Genomic DNA, 21109 nt, shown 5'->3' on the forward strand with positions numbered 1-21109 from the left:
AATAGTGCATCAGTCAACTTTCTGTGGAAGGCTTTTTACCTACCTTGCTTACATCATTGTATGTGAGGTCACACATATATAATTAACATCAAGGGAGGTAAAACACATTCACTTGAACACTTAGAATTCTTACTCAAGCTCTCTCACGTGATCATCCAGGAAGTAATTGTCAAGTGCATCAAGAACAAATAATAAAACAACTACGGACCAATTCCCACATCAAGTTATTGTATGTCCTTAGTTGAGTTGTAACTTGGTAATAGTTCTTCAATTGTAATTCCTCACTAGCTTGTTTAGAAGCATTTTGTAGGAAACCCTTTGTAAACCTTAAACCTGTGTGTTTGAGTCTTGGCTAGAGTTAGTCAAGTTGCAAAGTCTTTGTAATAGAGTTATTACAAAGTGGCTTGTAATAGAGTATTACAAGTTAGTGAAGGATTAAGAGGTTAATTCCTAGGTTGCATAGGTTGTAATCTAAAAGTTGCTCAATAGTGAAGTTGAAATCCTACAAGAGTAGGTCGTGGTTTTTAATCCCGTTGAGCTGGGAATTTTCCACGTAAAATTCCTCTTGTCATTTATTTACTGTAGTGTGCATGTGTACTGTTGAACCTGATAGAGAACTTGGTTATCTATAGAGTTTGGTGGATCCTTATATTCTATCAAAACCTCTCTGAAAGGACCTCCAAAAGTTTGCTGTAAACTTAGCACCCCTATCAAATATAATCGAGATCAAAATGCTATGAAGTCGAACTATCTCATTTATATACAACTTCGGGAAATCTTCGGCCATATAGGTGGTCCTAACGAGTATAAAATGAGCCAACTTCGTAAGCCTGTCGGCAAACACCAATATAGAATCATACTTATGATAAGAGTGGGGCAAACTTGTAATGAAATCCATGTTAATCATCTCCCATTTTGGGATATGTTCTGAGCCGATCCTCCGGGCTTCTAGTGCTATATCTTGACATACGGGAAATTGGGACACTAAGCAAAGAACTCTGCAATATTCTTCTTCATATCATTCCACCAATAATAGAGTGTTACAAGTTAGTGAGGGATTAAAAGGTTAATTTCTAGGTTGCAGAGGTTGTAATCTAATGTTGCTCAGTAGTGAAGTTGAAATTTTACAAGGGTAGGTCGTGGTTTTTAATCCCGTTGAGCTGAGAATTTTCCACGTAAAATTCCTCTTGTCATTTATTTACTGCAGTGTGCGTGTGTACTGTTGAACCTGATAGAGAACCTGGTTCTCTATATAGTTTGGTGGACCTTATATTCTATCTATTGGTATCAGAACAGGTTCTTTCTATCAGGTTAACACCTAGAAAGGATCCTCATGGCTGCTCCTCCAAACTTCAAAGAAGGCCAGTCTACTTACAGACTTCCAAGGTTCAACGGTCAATATTATTGATGGTGAAAAACTAGGATGCACGACTTCCATGGCTGAAGATTTTGAGTTATGGGATGTCATATGTGAAAAGAATTTTCGTGCAAAGAAAATTATTGTGTGTGGCATTGGTCCTGATGAATATAATAGGATATCAGCATGTCAATCAGCAAAAGAAATCTGGGTGTCTCTTCAGACAACTCACGAGGGAACAACATATGTGAAGCAATCCAAGATCGATATGCTCACAACTGAATATGAGCTCTTCAGAATGAAAGATGATGAATCCATCCAAGATATGCACACTCGATTCACCTCTATCATCAATGAGCTTCACTATCTTGGTGAAATTATTCCGAGTAACAAGCTTGTCAGGAAAATCCTTACTGCCTAGTTCCTAGGAAAGCAAAGTAAATGTCGTTACAGAGGTGAAGGCTTGCAGACACTGACCATGGATGAACTTGTTGGAAACTTGAAAACTTATGAAATAAAGAAGAAGAAGGACAATGAAAGAAGAGAGACCAAGAGGGAGAAGAACCTGGTCCTCCAGACGGACAGCAATGACTCAAGTGGTAAAGACGGGGACATGGCTTACTTGACAAGAAGATTCCAGAAGATGGTTCGCAGGAATGGAGGCATTCACCAAAAAGGGGAAGTTCTAGAAAGCCAAGAAATTATGACCTCTGTGCCACGGTTTACTTGATTTTTCTTTGTGCCACGGTTCTTTTACAAGGATTTTGCGTGAACCGGGTGTAGTTAGTTTTTTGTAAGGAATATAGAAGTCTTGTGCTATGGTGTTAAATGGAGATAACTCCGTTGTGCCTTGAGAGCAGTGAATGCTTTAGTTGTGACGCCTAGACTCATTTCCTGACTCATCTATAAGTGCCTTAAATTATTTGATTTTGACTATGCTTAACTGCCTTGACTAGAGAGTCGAGATAGATCCGGTCCTGAGTTAGTTATGTGTCTATTTTTGTATGAGGTTATTATTGATGATATGTGCATGTCAATTGACGTCTAGAACTTGTCCAGTGTATTGCAAAGCGAAATAACAATCTTGTTCAGTCTAGGAAGTGATATGGACATTTATTTGTTGAGCCAGATATATGTCTTTGACCCACCAAAATTAATGTGTATCTTAGTTAGCCCTTTTTCAGCCTATAATCCTATTTCTTTGGCAACCATAATACAAGTCTGGCCCCTTTGTTTGAATTGACTATTTGTTTGAACCTTTTACCTCTCTCGAGCACTTAAAATTGTTATGAGCTTGTTAAAAGCTAAGTAGTGGTATAGTTGGATTTTTGACTGAACTAAAAAAAAATTGAGAAAGGTGCAGTGTTTGATAAATTATGAAAGCCACGTGTAAGGAATTGAAAAAAAAGTGAATTTTCTTGAGGAAAAAAATAGAACCTTGAAAAGAAAAAAAGAGAGAATTTGTGTATGTCTTAGAAAGAAAAAATTAATTCCTTGCTAGTGGTAGTTCTCATCTTATTTGTGCTTAAAGAAATTAGGAGCTTGATGCTATTATGTTGCGAAGGTTGGGGTTTGTGAGTTTTGAATTGTTAGTGTATATGTATTAAAGTTCTTAGGGAGGTGTAGTCACTATATCCAAATGTATCCTACCTGTCTTGCAGCCTACATTACAACTAAATAAAGTCCTACTTGATTTTTGACTGAGTGAGCTTGAATTAGTAGAGTATTACATTACGGGCAAGCATACGGTACATCTTTTGTGGCACATGAATCTTAATTCTTAGAGTGAGTAAATTTTTTCTATCTTGAGTTCCTATTTGTTCTTGAACTTTATTGTGTGGAACTATTCTTTATTGTTTGTGTGAGGGAACATGACTTGTGAAGGAAAGGTAATGTCTTTGGCCTCTGTGTTAGAGTAAGTGAGTAGGTTTTTGAAAAATACGTTGTGCTTGTGAGTTGATTCTTGAGGCTAGGATATTACTATACGGTGCTTAGTCTGCTTTAATTATTCTTGGCAGGATGAGTTAGGAGAGTTGCTTGAAAAGGTCGTCTCTATTTGAAGTGTATTTTTATTGCTCGGGGACGAGCAATGGTTTAAGTGTGGGGTGTTCATAGTAGGCTAGGAACCCGTATTTTATCTAAATTTTACACTCTAATTACTACACTTTGAATGTATTTGAGCCTAAGTGTTAGTACTTTAGGATTATTATGTATGTTATGCTGTGTAGGATGTGATTTCGAGTGAAGAAGCAAGTTTGAAGCTAAAATGGATGCTTTGGAGCTTTAAAATATGAGTAGAAGCCCAAGAAATTAAGTCGGGATCAAGTTTTGAGTTTGAGGACCAATTCTGAATGTCAAAAAGTGAAAAGAAAAGATTACTATAAGAAAAAATGCACTACCACCCCACGCCGCAGGGCGCTGGGTGCTAGTGCAAAATTCCTACAGAATGAAAAAAATAGGTCTCTGAACTTTTCCACTAATGCGTCATATTGTTTGCCGCCGGGGCGCCGCGGTAGTATATTTTTTTGTGCAACTTTTTCTACGTCGGCTCAGAGAGAATAGTTTCATCCAGTCCCATTCCTAGATGGTATAAATACACAAAAAATGTAATTTCTAGAGGACTTTTTGACCTACGGAAGATTGAAAGAGTTTTGGAGGCTCTGAGGCATAAGGATTCATCATTCTTTCCTCAACTCAACACTCGAGTTTGGATTGAATTCATGTTTTCTTCTTCTTTAACTCTATCTCTGACGACTTCCTCCATGATTATGGAGTAGTTTACTTTAGGGTTTGACGGAATGGTATTTTGATTGATATTTGTGGATTTTAACTCTAGTATTTTGCATGAATTCGTTTTTGGAGCTTTGAATTGATTGCAGTTTTGTTCAGCGAATTATTTTATAAAATGAGGAATATTTTGGTTGATTATCTTTGCACTATTTCATTTGGTTTAATTTAGTGATTCTTTTAAGTGGTCGAAAGGGCTTGTTGAATTGTTGATTAAGGCCTCATTTGTTTTTTTTAAAATTAAGACGTCTGAATCTGAATACACATCTGAATATCAAGATGTGTATTAAGATTAAGACATCTGAATCTGGATACACATCTGAATAGATTAAGATGTGTATTAAGATCTGAATAGAAATAATTAAGACTGTTTGATTTTTAACATCTGAATGTATAAAATTTATCTTTAATTGAAAATTAATAAACTTAAAATTCAAATGAAATAATTAATCTAATATTCTATCAATAAAATATATAGTTTTGTTAAAATATGATAGTTATTGGTGGTGATGGCTAACAGGTGAATGCCGACTAGAGGCGGTGGTTGGTGGTGATTTTGGTTGATGATGGTGGTTGATGCTAGTAGCTAGTAGTGATTGGTAGTGGTGGCGATTATGATTGAGGATGGTGGTGGTGGTTGATGATAGTTAATAATGGCGGGTGGTGGTAATAGTTGTGACTGAGGAATGTGGTGGGTTGGTGGTGGTAGGTTATAATTATGGGTAGTGTCGGTTGTGGTTGTTGATGGTATTGGGGTGGCTAGTTGTGGTAGTTGAGGTGGATGAATGTTGATTGTGGAGGAGAATGATGGTGGTCGGAGTGGTGGGGATAGTGGGTGGTGATGGTCGATAATGGTGGCGGCTATGATTGAGGATGATGGTGGCGTAGTAGTGGTGGTGGTGGTTAAGTATGGTGGTGGTGGCGGCATGGTGGTAGTTGATAATGATAGGCGGTGGCGGCAATTAATAATGAATATGTGATAGCATCTTAATGAAATTAAGTCTCTGTTATAGATCTTAATCATACAGACCTATTCAGACCCATTAAGTGGTTGTAAAATAAAAAAAACAAATACACTTAATGATTAAGATCTGAATAATTAAGATTCAGACTTTAAAAACAAACGCACTTAATATTTGAGATCTGAATAATTAAGATCCAGACCTCCATTAAGTGCAAACAAATGAGGCCTAAATCAAGTTAGGAGAATATTCGAGAGACATTTTCCTAAAACACTAGCCCATTAACATGTTCTTCATAACGCTTTATATTAGGTTTACCTCGTATAGTTCAGATTAAATCAAGAGAGGAGTCTTGGCTATACGATTGATCTGATCATCGAGTGAATTTGTGAGAATCATTAGAACATTAGAGTGAATTGAACTAGAGTTAGATCCTGAATAGCAATCTTGCACTTATCCAGCCACGACCCTTACTTCTCTCATTGATTATTTCAGTGTTGCATAAATCTTGTCTTTGCGTGATCAATTATTAATTGCGGTAGTTTTATAGTTAATTTAGTTCATAATCATTCCAACCAAAGTGTTAATCATTCAGAATAGCATTTAAGGCAGAAAATACTTGAACATTGTTTAAATCTAATCTCTATGAAGACGATAATTAAACTATACTATTTTTAGCTAGCGAGCATTAATTTCGTATTATATATATATATATATATATATATATATATATATATATATATATATATATATATATATCAGTTTCTAAAGCAATTTTATAGGAAAGTTCCTCCATTTCAATAATCAATACAGTGGTACAGAAGTACTTTCTCTGACTATTTATAGGTTTGACTATGGCGGATGAAACTGTTAGGAACGGTGAGGTTTACAACGACACGCCGGTAGAGATCGCCATCAACGAAAGATCGCTTTGGAGCAAGATAAATCTCAGCTCCTTCAGGTGAACGACATGATTGAATAGACGGTCGATAAACACAAGAACTCAATTGAGGAATCTCAAAATCATACAATTATAATACAACTTAAATATATATTATTCATCTTTGAGTTTCGATTTGAAAATTCATCCAAAATCAACTATAATCTTTACCAAACACCCTAAAATTGAGGTATTAACTCCAAAAAATATTGCCGAACATTTGTAATAATGCCGAATACAAACAAATAATAATTTTAAGAAACTCAAATTCAAAATCTAAACTTTTGATGGCTTTCAATGGTTGGCGGGGGAGCAGACAATGACTGGTTCGCTGGTGATGAGAATTCATTATTGAATTGTCGGAAGAAGAAAAGAAAAAGGATATGAGAAAAGAGAAAAGAAGCATAGAAGATCCAAAGAAGAAAAGATAGGGCAGAAGAAAGAAAAGAGAGAGAGATTACTGAATGTGTAGAATTCGGTTTCCACATTAAAAGGTAACAATCTACTCATTTAATACTTATTTGTATATAATATGCAAATTGTATATCAACTTATAATTAAGTTAAAATTTTTTTAGTGAGAGTAAATAAGTTTTAAAATTAGTATAGTTAAATAAAAATTCTATAAATTTACATGAATATGATCTATTTGATATAATTTAAGTAAGCTCGAAATTTAAGAAAGACTTAAAACTTGTGATCCAAAGCAAACCATAGATATTTATGTGACAAAATTATTTCATTAAGGATAAAATGAGTGATTTGCACTTAAAAACTTTTAAATATAAAAAAAAAATATTCTTTTTTAGATAAACTAAAAAGAAATGCATTACATAAATTGGGATGGAAGGAGTAACATGTACCATTCGCACAACACTCAACGACTATCGATATTTCGTAGCTTGATTTTTCAAATGTTGATCAATCGCTTTCATTATGTGAAACACCAGATCACTTGAAGGAGAAAAGCATTTGGTACCACGCAAATGTTCTCAGCAACTAATTTCAACGGTTATTTATTTTCAACATAAATATCAAGGATAAACCTGGTGGATTGCAGGAAAACATGAGACTGACAAAGCCAAATAATCTAGTTGGAGTGATTTTTTTTTTAAAAAGCCCCAAAGAAGAGGTATTAATTCCATTGATAAGTCAAAAGATTACATAGAGGGGGACAAAAGCCTAACATCTTGTACTAAATATGCAAAGGACTAATGTGCAGAAGAAAGAAGCTAAGATGGGGAGTGACTCCTCATGTTACTGTTTTGCTTTCAAAAGAGATTGACTAAGTGGGCATTTGGACATAACTGTGGAATTCCGGAAAAAAGTAGAAAAAAATTCAAGTGAAAATGGTATTTGAAAATTAGAGTTGTGTTTGGATATGAATACAATTTGGAGCTGTTTTTGAATTTTTGTGATGAGTTGAAGTAAAAATTTTGAAATTCAACTTCATGAAATTTAAAATTTTCATGGCCAAACTCTGATTCCGAAAAGAGTGAAATAATTCCAAAAAAAGTGAAAAATTCTTATGGCCAAAGGGGCCCTAATTATTAAGAAACTTAGTGGCGGAAAGAGAGTCATCCTAGAAAAAAATAAAGACACATTTCTTCACTCTAATCCTGAATGTAGGAGATTCATTAGCCTTATTCTTCATTGTGGATTTTACCTGTCTAGGTAAGGTGATATCCTCAGTGAATAAAGTGTTTTGTTTAATGCTTTCCCCAAGTTAGTAAGTTGATCTGCTACTAAACTGCCTTCTCCGAAAATGTGCTCGAGTTGAAAGAAACCTTGTGAGGTCATATTCTGCACTTGAATGATCTCTTCTCTAATTTGTCAAAAAGGGGTGATGTTGCCATTGACCATTTGGATAACTAAAAGTGAATAAGATTCAATAGAAATGTTAATGAATCTATGTTGAAGACACCATCTCAACCCAATTTTTAAAGAAAGTATTTCAGCCACGTTATTACTACAATTCTCCAAGTAGGCTGCAAATGCCATAATAATGTGGCCAGTGTGATCTCTAAAAATGCCTCTTGCCCCTGCACTTTCTTGGTTACCTTTATTACAACCATCAACATTAAGCTTTAACTAATTCTGGGGATGTTTGATCCATTTGACTAGCTTAATATCAAGCTTTGGTTTTAGTCTGCCAACTAGTTCACAGATGTATGGCATTGTAGAGGGGAATTGAGCAATCAAAATGAGTCTTATTAGGTGGGTGACTTGATCAATCACCCTTCTAGAGTAAAATCTGATGCCTTCATATTTGTGACAACATCTGGAGTTTCAAATTGCCCACAAAATAATAGAAAGCAAGCACTGCATAATTAGATCATGAACTTTGTTTCTTGGCTTTAATAGTCACCATCTCATTACCATGGTTCCGTTAACCAGCCCCTCTTCAGTATAGGCAGGTCTTTCTTTAGAACAGATTCATTCCAGAACAGAAAACCGAATTTAGAATCTCCGGGAGGCAAAGGGATACCACAAGCATTAGAGAAATATCCCCAAATGTTACTTGCCAATTCTCCATTAGCAAAAAGATGATTAATAGTTTCCATATTTTCTCGAGAACAGTAACACATAGAGGGACCATGAACCCCAAATTTGATCGGGGAATCATCAGTAGGGAGCTTTCCTTTTAGAAGTCTCGTCATAAAGAGATCTCGAAAGGATGCTTATATGCCAATTTTTCTACCCAGTGAGAGTAATGTTATTTGGATTCCTAAGATTCTTCCGAGCAGATTTGATGGAAAATATATCACTTTGGTTAGTAATCCAAATTGCTTCACCATATTACCCAGGTACAATTCGGATAGTTTGAATATAAGCAACATAATCAACAAAGAGAATATTATGAAGCTTAACCACATCCCATTGATTATCAATGAAAAAATCATTAACACTAGTCTCTTTAGACTTGTATCTTAGATTCATTAGAGTAGCTAAATCTCCTTTTTCTGTCCAAATCTAGTTGGAGTGCTTGTTAACTATATCCTATTTTTCACATCAGACAGTTTGAATAGCGCAGATACTATATACTGTATGTATATGTTTTGCACGTGCAAATAGCACAGATGAAACTCTAAATGCATCCATTAGCAAATTTTCATGGTGATTGGAGGTGCAAAAGGAGACATGATTAAAGCAATTGCAGGAATTTCTCTAAGTTAACCTGTGCAAACCATCTAATAACACAAAATAATTCAAGCAAACCATCTATAAAACATACCAACTATTGAAATTATCCTTCAGCGATTAAGCCTAAACTGGGTTTAATGGTTGTCATGAGACTTTTTAACCTAGCAAGTATAACATTTAGAGAACCTCTAATTTGAAACAAACCATATTTTTCCTTAAAAATCCAACTATTAACATGAACTGAAATGAATCCACATAGAGCAGATCGGGTAGAGGATTCTTACAAGCTGTTCTAACTTAAGTGGACTGAAGCATAGTTGACCGATTGACTCCACCGCAATATCCCAACCCCATTCAAGCAATCAAACACAGCAGTAGAGAAACTATCAAACTGTACTAGGAAAGAAAATACAGCAGATTATGTTCCCAGCAAGAGTTTGACTCAAATCAACTGACAGATCTCTACAAAAATGTGCAAAATGCTCACACGTGATTTTAGTGAAATAGAGAACTCCATGCAGGTGATTAAGCGAAGAATACCCAGAAATTTCAACTCGTCGATACTAATGTAGTAAGTTTAGCCAAACAAAAATTCAAGTCTATGAATACACCTTTTTCAAAAGATAAAGTGTTAACATCATCCCCTTTCTCCATAAATAACAACAAACTCATAACCTAAGCTCACATTCCTGTAAATGCTTTCTTTCCCCCACCAGCTGACCCAGCAGGAATCACCTTTAACACATTGAACCTCACAGTTTTGGACAAAGGCCTGTCCAGAAAAAAAAATTGTAACTACAGGTTGCAAAAACAAAAAGAAAAAACAAATATCGAGAATCTAAGAAATGGAAAAAATAGTAAACCTGCACTGTCCAATAATAACATGGTCTCCCTCTTTCACACGGAAGCATGGTGATATATGAGCTGGAATATTAGAATGCCTCTTCTCATACCTGAAAAAATACTCAATGTTGAAATCTACAGAACACTAGTGGAGCAGCAAGCAATCACAACAGAGAGAAAGGCCTTGCCTCTGGTACTTCTTGACATAATGTAGGTAGTTGCGTCGGACAACGATAGTTCTGTTCATCTTAGCACTGTGGCATGTACCAGCAAGGATACGACCTCTGATAGAAACATTGCCAGTGAACGGACATTTCTTATCAATGTAAGAACCTAAAATCAGGAGAGATAAGACAATTAAAATAGACAACAGGATAGAATGCAATGCAGAAATTAAAATCAAACTTAATTCTCAGTCAGAAATCAGGAATTACGCCTCCCCTTGCCAATACATTCAACAAACCAATTACTTCAGCAATTTATGCAAGTTTCTATTAACAAGGATGACATGCACAAGACATAAAATGAAATTGTCTGGAACACATTAACAATCTCAATCCATTAGGCAGAAGTACTCCAATTGATCACAACTCACAAGCAATGACCATTGTAATAACATTAAAGAAACTGTCATTCTTTTTCTGCGAGAATTGTCCCTCAATTGCTCCCCGAGGAACATTAGGGCTAATACAAATGGTTTCCACAGAAACAACACAAGATGAAGAACTTAGTACAAGAACAGATTTCAAACAGGAATCTCCAGGAAATTTATATGAGACACGCTCTCACAATCTGTTAATCTCATAGAGTTTTAGCTGTATAACAAAAAGAAAGATAAAAAATATAATGTTAAATCCTACAAATCAACATGCCCCCAGGGCCTAGCTCAATTGGCAAAGAGTGGTGGATTTGTGCCTTAGGTCTTCAAGCCCCCACACCATGCAAAGCAAAGCCTGGTATTTAAGTGGAGAAGGGTAGAGGGGCGGGCCCATTATCCACCGAGTTTCGAAGGCTGCGGTTGGTCCAAAGGATCGACCCCAGACGGATTTCTCGGTCATCAAAAAAAAAATCCTACAAATCAACATACTTGTCCTTGAATACAAAACCTACAGAGCACTACGAACATGCAGGCACATAGATATCAGTACCTTATCATGTAAAAAACAACAAATTTTCAACTTCCGCTGCTAAACCCAAGAAATTTGGCCAAGGGAACTTTACAGGTGCATCACATAGAATCAAGGTGCATCTGCCGGAGTCAATTCAAACATCTTCTTTTGGCTGGCTGTTAAACTTAAGAACTCCTATTGGTTACTTGTTAATAATTTGGTAACTTTCTCAAATAATGAAGGCAAGATAATCAATTGGATCGATCTTACATAGACCACCATCTGTACCACCAGATATCACAATTTCATCATCAGAAAGAATATCCGCTTCACTCAATACCCAGATTACACTCATATGCATGAAACAATCATTCTTCATTGGCATGATGGCTATCCAAATAGCATAACAACTTTGGCTGCAACACTGTGAATGGATATCACTTCTGAATGAACAAAATTCTAACGTAACCAACTATGCTGTGCAATCTCAACAAATTCCACCTAATTCAAAATTTAAACTGCAGAAATAGAATATCTAAGAATAAAAACAAAGTGCAGAAGGGAACAAGGAAGCACATGATAGATCCATTGAAAGCTTTCTAGAATATAATTCATTATACACTATTTCAATAAGATGCCGGTGTTATACATACATAAAATAAAATAGAAATGAACCTTCGGTAGCCTCACGGGGAGTCTTGAAACCTAAACCAATGCTCTTAAAGTAGCGATTGCCACCCTTTCCTGGCCTCTTCCCCTTCCCTGTCTTCTTCGAGCTGCCAGCCAATTACAAAGCAGACCTTAGCCTCAAATCTCCCAAATTTTCAGTAGAAGTTAACGTTTATAAAATGACAATGTAAATAACTTAAATATAAATAGAAATAGATTGTGCATTAATCTTCTCTTGGAATTGAAGAAAATGCTTCACATAAATATATACAAAATGCTCACCTAAGAAAGACACCAGGCTGCTTCAAGAAGGCCTTCTCCGTCTGCAACACAAAAGCTAATTAAATGATATTTCCCTACTAGAATAGAATGTGACGAAGAATAGAAAAGGGGACAAACCTGTTCAGCCATTGTTGTGATATGCTGCGAAGTTGAATGAGCTGATATTAACGGCTTGGCAGCAAAACCCTAGTAGAGACTCGCTGAGCAAACCGTCGGCTCTTTATAAGAATGACATATTAATTATTTCAGCCCAAGTTTTATCATTCTGGCCTACTAATTTCCATGGGCCTTGTCCCGATATTATCTCTGACCCAAAACTGAAAGCAAAGCTGCTCTACAAGTTTTTAGCAACTGTATTGTGATATGTGCTATGCCTGTGTACCTAAATATTTATCTAAAAAATTATATTAAAGTCATAAAATAAAATTATAAATTCGTCTGACAATCTTGAAGGGTCTGCAAGTTTTCCTTTTCAATATTTGCAAAGGAAATTATGGTCATTTAATGAAATTGAACAAAATAATAAGGCTAAATTGTATAAGAAACAAGTTGGTCTACTCAACGATCACAATACAGTTTGATGAAACACAAGTCGAAAGATAGTGATTATAATAGTATAAGACAAAATTTTAAGTGATTTAAAATCTTAAATACTAAGACTTTCTACATTATTTAAATAAGGAGAATTCTTTTCACAATAAAAAAATTAAAAACAAAATTGTTGCTCAAACAGACCGAGATTCGCAAAAATGTATTAGTTTTTTAACATGTTCATCATCGTTGAGGCTATATGTTTTACAAAGGGCCGACGCACAATCTATTAACTTGATTGCATGTTCCGATAATCAATTGGCTTATACGTTAATATGTTGTCGTAATACTTTAGTCCTTTATTGTTCATGCAATTCTTTTCTAACAATTAGAATTTTACACGCTGTTTTTTTTTTTTTTTTTTTTATGTTTTATAGTTCAAATAAGAAAATGAATGAGGCAAGCACTTATTGTTTTAAAATCGTGGGAATTCTTATGTATTTTAAACAAGAAAAAATTTAATAAATGAAATTTTAGTTGATTTTAAAGTCTTAATTATTAGGAAAGTAACTTAAATTTTAATTTTATCCAATGTAAATTTTATTTGTAAATGATAAAAAAGGCGAACATCATTTCACTAAGGGGTTTCGTGCTTTTTAATATAGTATAGATTACCATAGATTGGGCATCACCAAATTATTTGTACTGTATGACCTTCTTGGAGGGTTCACCTATGTGGAAGTTTCATCTGAAACTTAAAAATACATGTCGTAAGCTTTCATGGTGGTCTAAAAACACCCTTGGTGATATATTTGAGTTGATTAAGGATAAGGAGAAAAAAGTGGTTGAGCTTGAGAAAATATGCCTTTAGGACAATTCAGTGACTAATATGGTCGGGTTCAATGAAGCTAATGCTCAACTCACCAGACAATATAAAATTGGGGAAACATTTTGGAAACAGAAATCAGGTATCAAGTGGCATGCTGAAAGGGACCTTAATACCACATTTTTTCACTCAACCATATCCTCAAGAAGGCAGAGGTTACTCTTACGAAGATTAAAAACAAGGATGGCTATTGGATTGAAGGAAGTGACAACATTGACCAATAAGTAGTCAAATATTTTGAGAAGATGTTCACTGATGATAATCATAATAGGGACTTCTCAAGTCTTTCATGCCTTCCAAAAAACATTACTAGGGAGGATAATGACATGCTCTGTAAGTTTCCTACTATGTAGGAGCTTAAGGAAACTGTTTTTGCTATGAGCTCTGATAGTTCATCGGGCCCGGATGGTATGTTAGGAATATTTTATCACCAACGCTGTGATACAATTGCTGAAGATCTCTGCAGTATGGTACTGGAATTCTTTGATGGAGGCATTATTCTAAGAGCCATATCTCACTCGTGCCTCATCCTTCTGCCTAAAGTCAGATCACCTCAGGAATTTTCTGAACTTAGACCAATCAGTCTAAGTAATTTTTCCTGTAAGATTTTATCAAAACTTATTAACAGTAGACTTACTACTATATTGAGCAAGATTATCTCTCAGAATCAAACTGGTTTTATGAAAGGAAGATCTATTACTGAGAATATTACGTAGGCTCAGAAGATGGTACATAATATGAGTAAAGAAGACCCTCATGATAATGTAGCCTTAAAACTCGATATGACTAAAGCATATGACAGGGTCTCGTGGGTATTCTTATGTCAAGTTTTCAGGCACATGGAATTCTCAGAGGTTTGGGTTGACAGGATATGAAGATTGATATCTAACAATTGGTAGTCCATCAATATCAATGGAGAAAGACATAATTTTTTCAAATCCACGAGGGGGCTGAAGCAAGGGGATCCTTTATCCCCTTCTTTATTTATTATTGGGGCCGAATTGCTTTCTAGACTGATGGATCAGTTGGTAGGTGATATTTTCTAACCTTTCTCTACTAAAGGAAAAGGCCCTTCTATCACACACCTATGTTATGCCGATGATACTATTCTCTTCATCTCTGATGAACATATATCAGTGGCCATGAAGATGCATAAACTTGGAGTCTATGAAAATGTCTTTGGGCAACTAGTAAACAAGAGAAAATCGGGTTGTATTGTGCACACAAATGCTGTGAATACCTTCATCTAGGAAGTGAAATAAATAACTGGTTTTGAACAACACCATCGGCCTTTCAAATACCTCGGATGCCCCATTTACACTAGCAGGAAGAAAATCATATATTTCAATGAATTAGTTGCCCATGTGTTTAATAGGATCACTAATTGGCACACTAAGTCCTTATCTTTTGGAGAAAAAGTTATGCTCGTCAAAGCTGTTTTAGCATCTCTTCCTCTTCACATCATATCAGTTACTTAACCTCCTAAAGCCTGTATACTTCAAATGGAGAAGAGCATTGCTAATTTCTTCTGGGGTGAATCTGAAGGTAAGAACAAACATCATTGGATAGCTTGGAGAAAATTATGTTTCCCTACTAAGGAGGGGGGAGCTGGTTTTAGAAACATTCAAGGATTTTATAATGCCTTTTCTGCCAAGAATTGGTGGAACTTTAGAACAAAGTGTTCCTTGCTTAATCAATTCTTGGAGGGTAAATATTGCAAAAGGTCATATTCTATGGTTAAGAAATGGACTAATGGGGATTCTCATGCTTGGAAAAGGCTCGCTGATATGAGGAACAAATGTGAACAACACATTCTCTGGAAGGTTGGAAAAGGTAACTTATCCTTTTGATGGGATAATTGGTCAGGACTAGGTGCTCTAGGAAGCTGCTTCCACAAGGTTATATATCTAAAAAGATAAAAGTATCTTCCTTCCTAGAAGTTGGGACAAGGAATGAAAATGCTCTCAACAAATTATGAAGATTAATGTGGAGCCACATAAGAATGATTATCCATTGTGGATGCTAGATCAAAGTAGTAAATTCACGTGCAAGTCTGCATGGGAACTACTGAGGATTGCTAGAAATGAATCTCTTTCTGCTTGAAAGATGTGGCATTCTAAGATTACTTTTAAGGTGTCCTTTTTCATGCTGAGATTACTTCATTTTAGACTACCAACTTATGATGTAATTATTAATTTGGGTATCATGGACCATCTAGATGCTATTGTTGTAGATATATCAAACATGAAACTATTGACCATCTGTTTTGTACAGGAGAAATGACTAGGATCTGGAAATTTTTCCGTAATTCTTGTGGTATTCCATATCAAAGGAACTCTGTTAGAGCTATGATGTTTCACTGGTGGCTCGAAAAACCAAAAAACAAGATACATAAATTTTTCCTTCGATGTGTTCCCACTGTGGTATGTTAGCAGATTTGGGAAAATAGGTGTAGCCATAAATATGAAGATATTCTTTTATCCCGCCAGAGAATAATCAAACAAGTTACCTAGTTAATTAGCCTTATTCTTAATAGTCAATTTCATACACTCAAAGCTAATGTTAATTGGAATGAGATCTGTAACAAGGTGAAAAGAGCTAAGAAACAGATTGATATCATGATTATTAGGTAGGACAAGCCTAATCATCCTAGCATGAAGCTTAACATTGATGAATGTTGTAAAGGCAACCCAGTAGAGGCAGTAGGAGGAGGCATTCTTAGAGATAAGAATGGCAATATGATCATAGCTTTCTACTCATATTTTGGTACTTGCAGCAATAACATAGTTGAATGCATGTCATTACTTATAGGACTTTATTGGTATATTGACAATGGCTTTAATGAGTTAGTAGTTGAATTTGATTCTCTATTACTTGTTAACATAATCAATGGGATCAACAAGACTCAAGCTCAAGTTAAAGAGCATATCCAGAAGATTAGGCATTTAATGGCGCAAGGCAGATGTCAAGTTTAACATTGTTACAGAGAAGTTAATATCGTAGCTGATAAACTTGCCAACATTGTACTTATGCGCATATAGGAAAGGTTCTTCCCTCAAACTATCTCATTATCCAGGAATGTTAAAGCTTTATTGAAGAATGACCAAAGAGGCTATGTCCACTTTAGAATGAGAACAAAGAGCGGCCACTATATTTTTGAAAATGTTTAGCTCTAATTATCTAGGATTAATCATAATAGCATATGCTTCGGCATCCATCTGTAATACAAGAGAGGAGTCCTCTCTTAAACTAAAAGCTATAGTTTTTGCTATCTATATAAGGGTGAGGTTTCTCACTCTTCATGTCTCTCTGGAGGCTAAGGTTTATATCCTCCTACGGGTATTCTTTTGGATAATTTTATAGACAGGTAGGGATCCTGCCAAATTCCCCATCACCTCTGGTCAGTATAGCTTGGGTGAATGGATTCATTAAAAATAGTATGGCCTTCTTGAGACCACTTTTTAGATTATGACCACTTCTTGAGACTCCTAGCACCTCTCTTGCCGCCTTTTGGACTATATAAGAAAGGCGGCGAGAGAGGTGCTAGGGGTCTCGAAGGGTTACTATGGCGGGCACCAATGTGACTAGTGGTGAATGATATGGTCCAAGGTAAAGTGGAAGCACAGAAAATGGTGTATCTTAGGCTAGTGAAGAGCACAGACGAGGAAGAGAGGAGAGTGAACAGAGGAAGGTATAAGGAATCTAGGAAGGAGGCGAAGTTAGCGGTTATGGAGGCTAAGGATGCAGCGTTTAGTCGTCTGTATAGAGAGTTGGGGGTCAAAGGAGGGGAGAAGAAGCTATTTCGGCTGTCCAAGGCTAGAGAGAGGAAGGCTCGTGACCTGGATCAAGTGAGGTGCATCAAGGATGAGGAAGGCAAAGTATTGACGAAAGATGCCCAGATTAAGCAGAGATGGCAGGATTACTTCTATCGGCTTATGAATAAAGAAGGGGACAGAGACATTGTGCTACGGGAATTGAGTCATTCTGGGGGTCACCAAGACTTAAGGTATTGTAGGCTTATTAAGGCTAGGAGGTCGTGGGAGCTATGCACAAGATGAGTAGGGACGAGCGGCCGGGCCGGACGAAATCCCGATGAAATTGTGGAGGTGTATGGGTAGAGCAGGTTTGGAATGGTTGACTGTGCTATTTAATGTTATCTTCAGGACGAAGAGGATGCCAGATGAATGGAGGTGGAGTACGATGATACCGCTGTACAAGAACAAAGGTGACATCCAGAATTGTAACAACTATAGGGGCATCAAGTTACTAAGTCATACCATGAAAGTTTGGGAGAGGGTGGTGGAAGGGAGGATGGGGAGGGCAATGTCTATATCCGACAACCGATTCGGATTCATGCTGGGCCGGTCCACTACGGAAGCTATCCACCTTATCAAGAGGTTGGTGGAACAGTACAGGGATAGGAAAAAGGATTTGCACATGGTGTTTATTGACCTAGAGAAAGCGTATGACGAGGTTCTTTGGAGATGCCCGGAGGGGAAAGGTCTTCTAGTAGCTTACATTAGGGTATTAAAGGACATGTATGAGGGAGCTAAGACTCAGATTAGGACTGTGGGAGGTGACTCGAAGCACTTTTCGGTTGTTATGGGGTTGCACCAAGGGTCTGCGCTCAGCCCGTTCTTATTTGCCCTGGTGATGGATGCGCTAACACACCATATTCAAGGGGAAGTTCCATGGTGTACGTTGTTCGCTGATGATATAGTACTGATTGATGAGACGCCAAACGACGTTAATGAGAGGCTGGAGATTTGGAGACAGACCCTTGAGGCTAAAGGTTTCAAGTTGAGTAGGACTAAGACAGAATATCTGGAGTGTAAGTTCAGCGATGAGTCGGGGGAAGCGGACATGTATGTGAGGCTTGACTCACAAGTCATCCCTAAGAGAGGAAGTTTCAAGTACCTTGGGTCAATTACTCGGGGGGGGGGGGGGGGGTTGAGGAGATAGACGAGGATGTCACGCACCGTATAGGAGTGGGGTGGATGAAATGGAGGTTAGCATCTGGAGTCCTGTGTGACAAGAAAGTGCCACTAAAACTCAAAGGCAAGTTCTATAGAGCGGTGGTTAGACCGACTATGTTGTATGGGGCTGAGTGTTGGGCAGTCAAGCTCATACCCAGAAGATGAAAGTGGCAGAAATGAGGATGTTGAGATGGATGTGTGGGCACACTAGGCTGGATAAGATTAGGAATGTAGATATTCGGGAGAAGGTGGGCGTGGCTCCCATAGATGACAAGATGCGGAAAACAAGGCTTAGATGGTTCGGGGACGTGCGAAGGAGAAGCATAGATGCCCCGGTTAGGAGGTGTGAGCGGTTAGCATTAGCCGGTACGAGGAGGGGTAGAGGACGACCCAAGAAGTATTGGGGTGAGGTGATCAGGCAGGACTTGGCGCGACTATAGATTTCCGAGGACATGGCTCTAGATAGGAAGCGGTGGAGGTCGATCATTAGGGTTGTAGGTTAGGAGGGAGTCGAGCTTTTTTTTTTGTTCCAGGGGCGGGGCTGACCTGTTGATGTTTCGCTATGGGTTGTTAGTGGTTTCTGTAGTTTCCTCACTATTTCCTATAGTAGTATTGCTGTTTATAGTTATTGCTTTTACATTTATTTTTCTATTTCTTACGATGTTGTTACTATTTTTTATCTTCTATTGTTGTCACTGATCTATTATCTTTTGTCTATTGCTTATTTTTCTTCTTCTCGAGCCTAGGGTCTTTCGGAAACAGCCTCTCTACCCCCCGTGGGTAGGGGTAAGGTCTGTGTATAGTCTACCCTCCCTAGACCCCACTTGTGGGATTTTGCTAGGTTGTTGTTGTTGTTGTTTTCACTGTTAGTCCAGTGGATCAAATCAGAATTTAAAGAAATTTTTATAATGTAAGTCAATTATAAAAACGTATTACATGATTTTTTATTATTTCAATAATAGACTATTTTAAAAAATATATAGCATATTTAAACAAAAACTTGTACTTACTTTAATAGTGATTCATTTATTCTTCTTCAGGATTACGTGTAGATTCTTATTATCTTATTCCTCTTTCTCTCCCATTCATAGACTATATCACTTTCTTTCACATCCAAAACCCTAGCAGCTTTGGGTCGTGATGGCGCCTAACTCGTTTGTTAGGCAAGCCAACACTCACCAAAAATTATAAAAGCCAACTATTAAGTCATTAACGGAGTTATAATATGAACAAGACAGCAGAATAAGTCTCAAAAGAAAATCAAAAATACATAAGTCTAAGACGGGGCCTAAACACAACCACAACTGTCGTACAAACTTCCAATACTTAGTGTCACATCATTACGAGCATCTAACATGAAAAAACTCTCGTAACTGAACAACTACATCTGTCTGGAAAGAAGTAAAAAGACAAGGGTAGATAAGTAGGAAAGGGGGGTCATGTGTTGTAGATCGGATCAAACAGAGCAACTCGCCATGAAGTCTCAAAGCATGTTCCTATACTCCTAGATGGTTACCACTAGTACATGCCTCAGAATCTGCACAAAAATATGCAGATGTATAGCATGAGTATAAAACCACGATACTTAGTAAGTATCAAGTCTAGCCTCGAAAAGTGACGATGGATCGACACTAACACCTACTGACAGTCCTCTAAATAAGTAAACGCATAAACATGACATGAAGCAAGGAATGGTACCATCAAACATGTACATAAAGTAAATACATGTTAAATTTAGAATTTAGGCATGCTTTTCAGACAAAGAGATAGAATACGATGTCAAATGCCTCATTTCTTTGCATAAACATGATGTAAATCGATCAACATTCATATAAAAGTTATTGCATGAGTGTAAGATGTAAATGCATGCTCATGGCAACTTTTAATACCTCACAACACAAATCCATGTGCCTGACACTAGTCACGTGTCCAAAATCAAGCACCAGTCTGGGTGCTTATGCTCATAGTGCCTGAAGAAACATGGGTGACACCTGACTTCGGAGGGACGAATCCAAGTCCAAGCGCCAATCATATCACCATCAATAATAAATAACCAATATACGCTTACAATGTCCTTAGTTCCATAATCCTCAACTTCTGTCACGATCCAATTTCCCCTGCGTTGGATTTCGTGATGGCACCTAGTCTTAAGGACTAGGTAAGCCTAATATTTACGGAATAACAAAAATAATAAATAATACCTAAATTTTTTTTGAAATGAAATCTTTATACAATAAACATATTCCCAAAACCCGGTAGTACAAGTCATAAGCTCTACAGAGTTAGCTACCACTCCTAAATACAACTGTTTGGAAATGAGTAAAAACAGTTGAATGCACGTAACAAGGTGACTCCGAAGCCTGCGAACGTAGCAGCAGATTTACCTTGAGTCTCCTCAGTAATGATCTGCACAGCTATTAACGATCAATACCTGGATCTGCACAAAAAAAATGCGCAGAAGAGTAGCATGAGCACACCACAGCGATGCCCAATAAGTATCACGACTAACCTCGGTAGAGTAGTGACAAGGAACAGTCAAGACACCTACTAGTACAATAAACTGTGCAAGTATAAGCATAGGAACAACAGAACATAATGTATATATATAAAGGCTACACGATATA

At 36.9% G+C, this 21109-nt stretch overlaps 1 protein-coding gene across 1 annotated transcript; it reads right to left on the reverse strand.

The window, feature by feature from the left end:
- Nucleotides 1-9711: 9711 nt before the first annotated feature.
- On the reverse strand, nucleotides 9712-12320 carry LOC109218571 (40S ribosomal protein S11-like). The gene is made up of 6 exons (XM_019382950.1): nucleotides 12210-12320; nucleotides 12093-12133; nucleotides 11817-11917; nucleotides 10221-10365; nucleotides 10053-10142; nucleotides 9712-9961 (listed from the first exon to the last, which is right to left on the reverse strand). Exons 1-6 carry the CDS (start codon nucleotides 12219-12221, stop codon nucleotides 9871-9873), a joined length of 480 nt encoding a protein of 159 aa, XP_019238495.1. The 5' UTR covers nucleotides 12222-12320; the 3' UTR covers nucleotides 9712-9870.
- Nucleotides 12321-21109: the final 8789 nt, after the last annotated feature.

The sequence above is a fragment of the Nicotiana attenuata genome, unplaced genomic scaffold, assembly GCF_001879085.1.
Source record: "Nicotiana attenuata strain UT unplaced genomic scaffold, NIATTr2, whole genome shotgun sequence".
Taxonomy (NCBI): Eukaryota; Viridiplantae; Streptophyta; class Magnoliopsida; order Solanales; family Solanaceae; genus Nicotiana; species Nicotiana attenuata.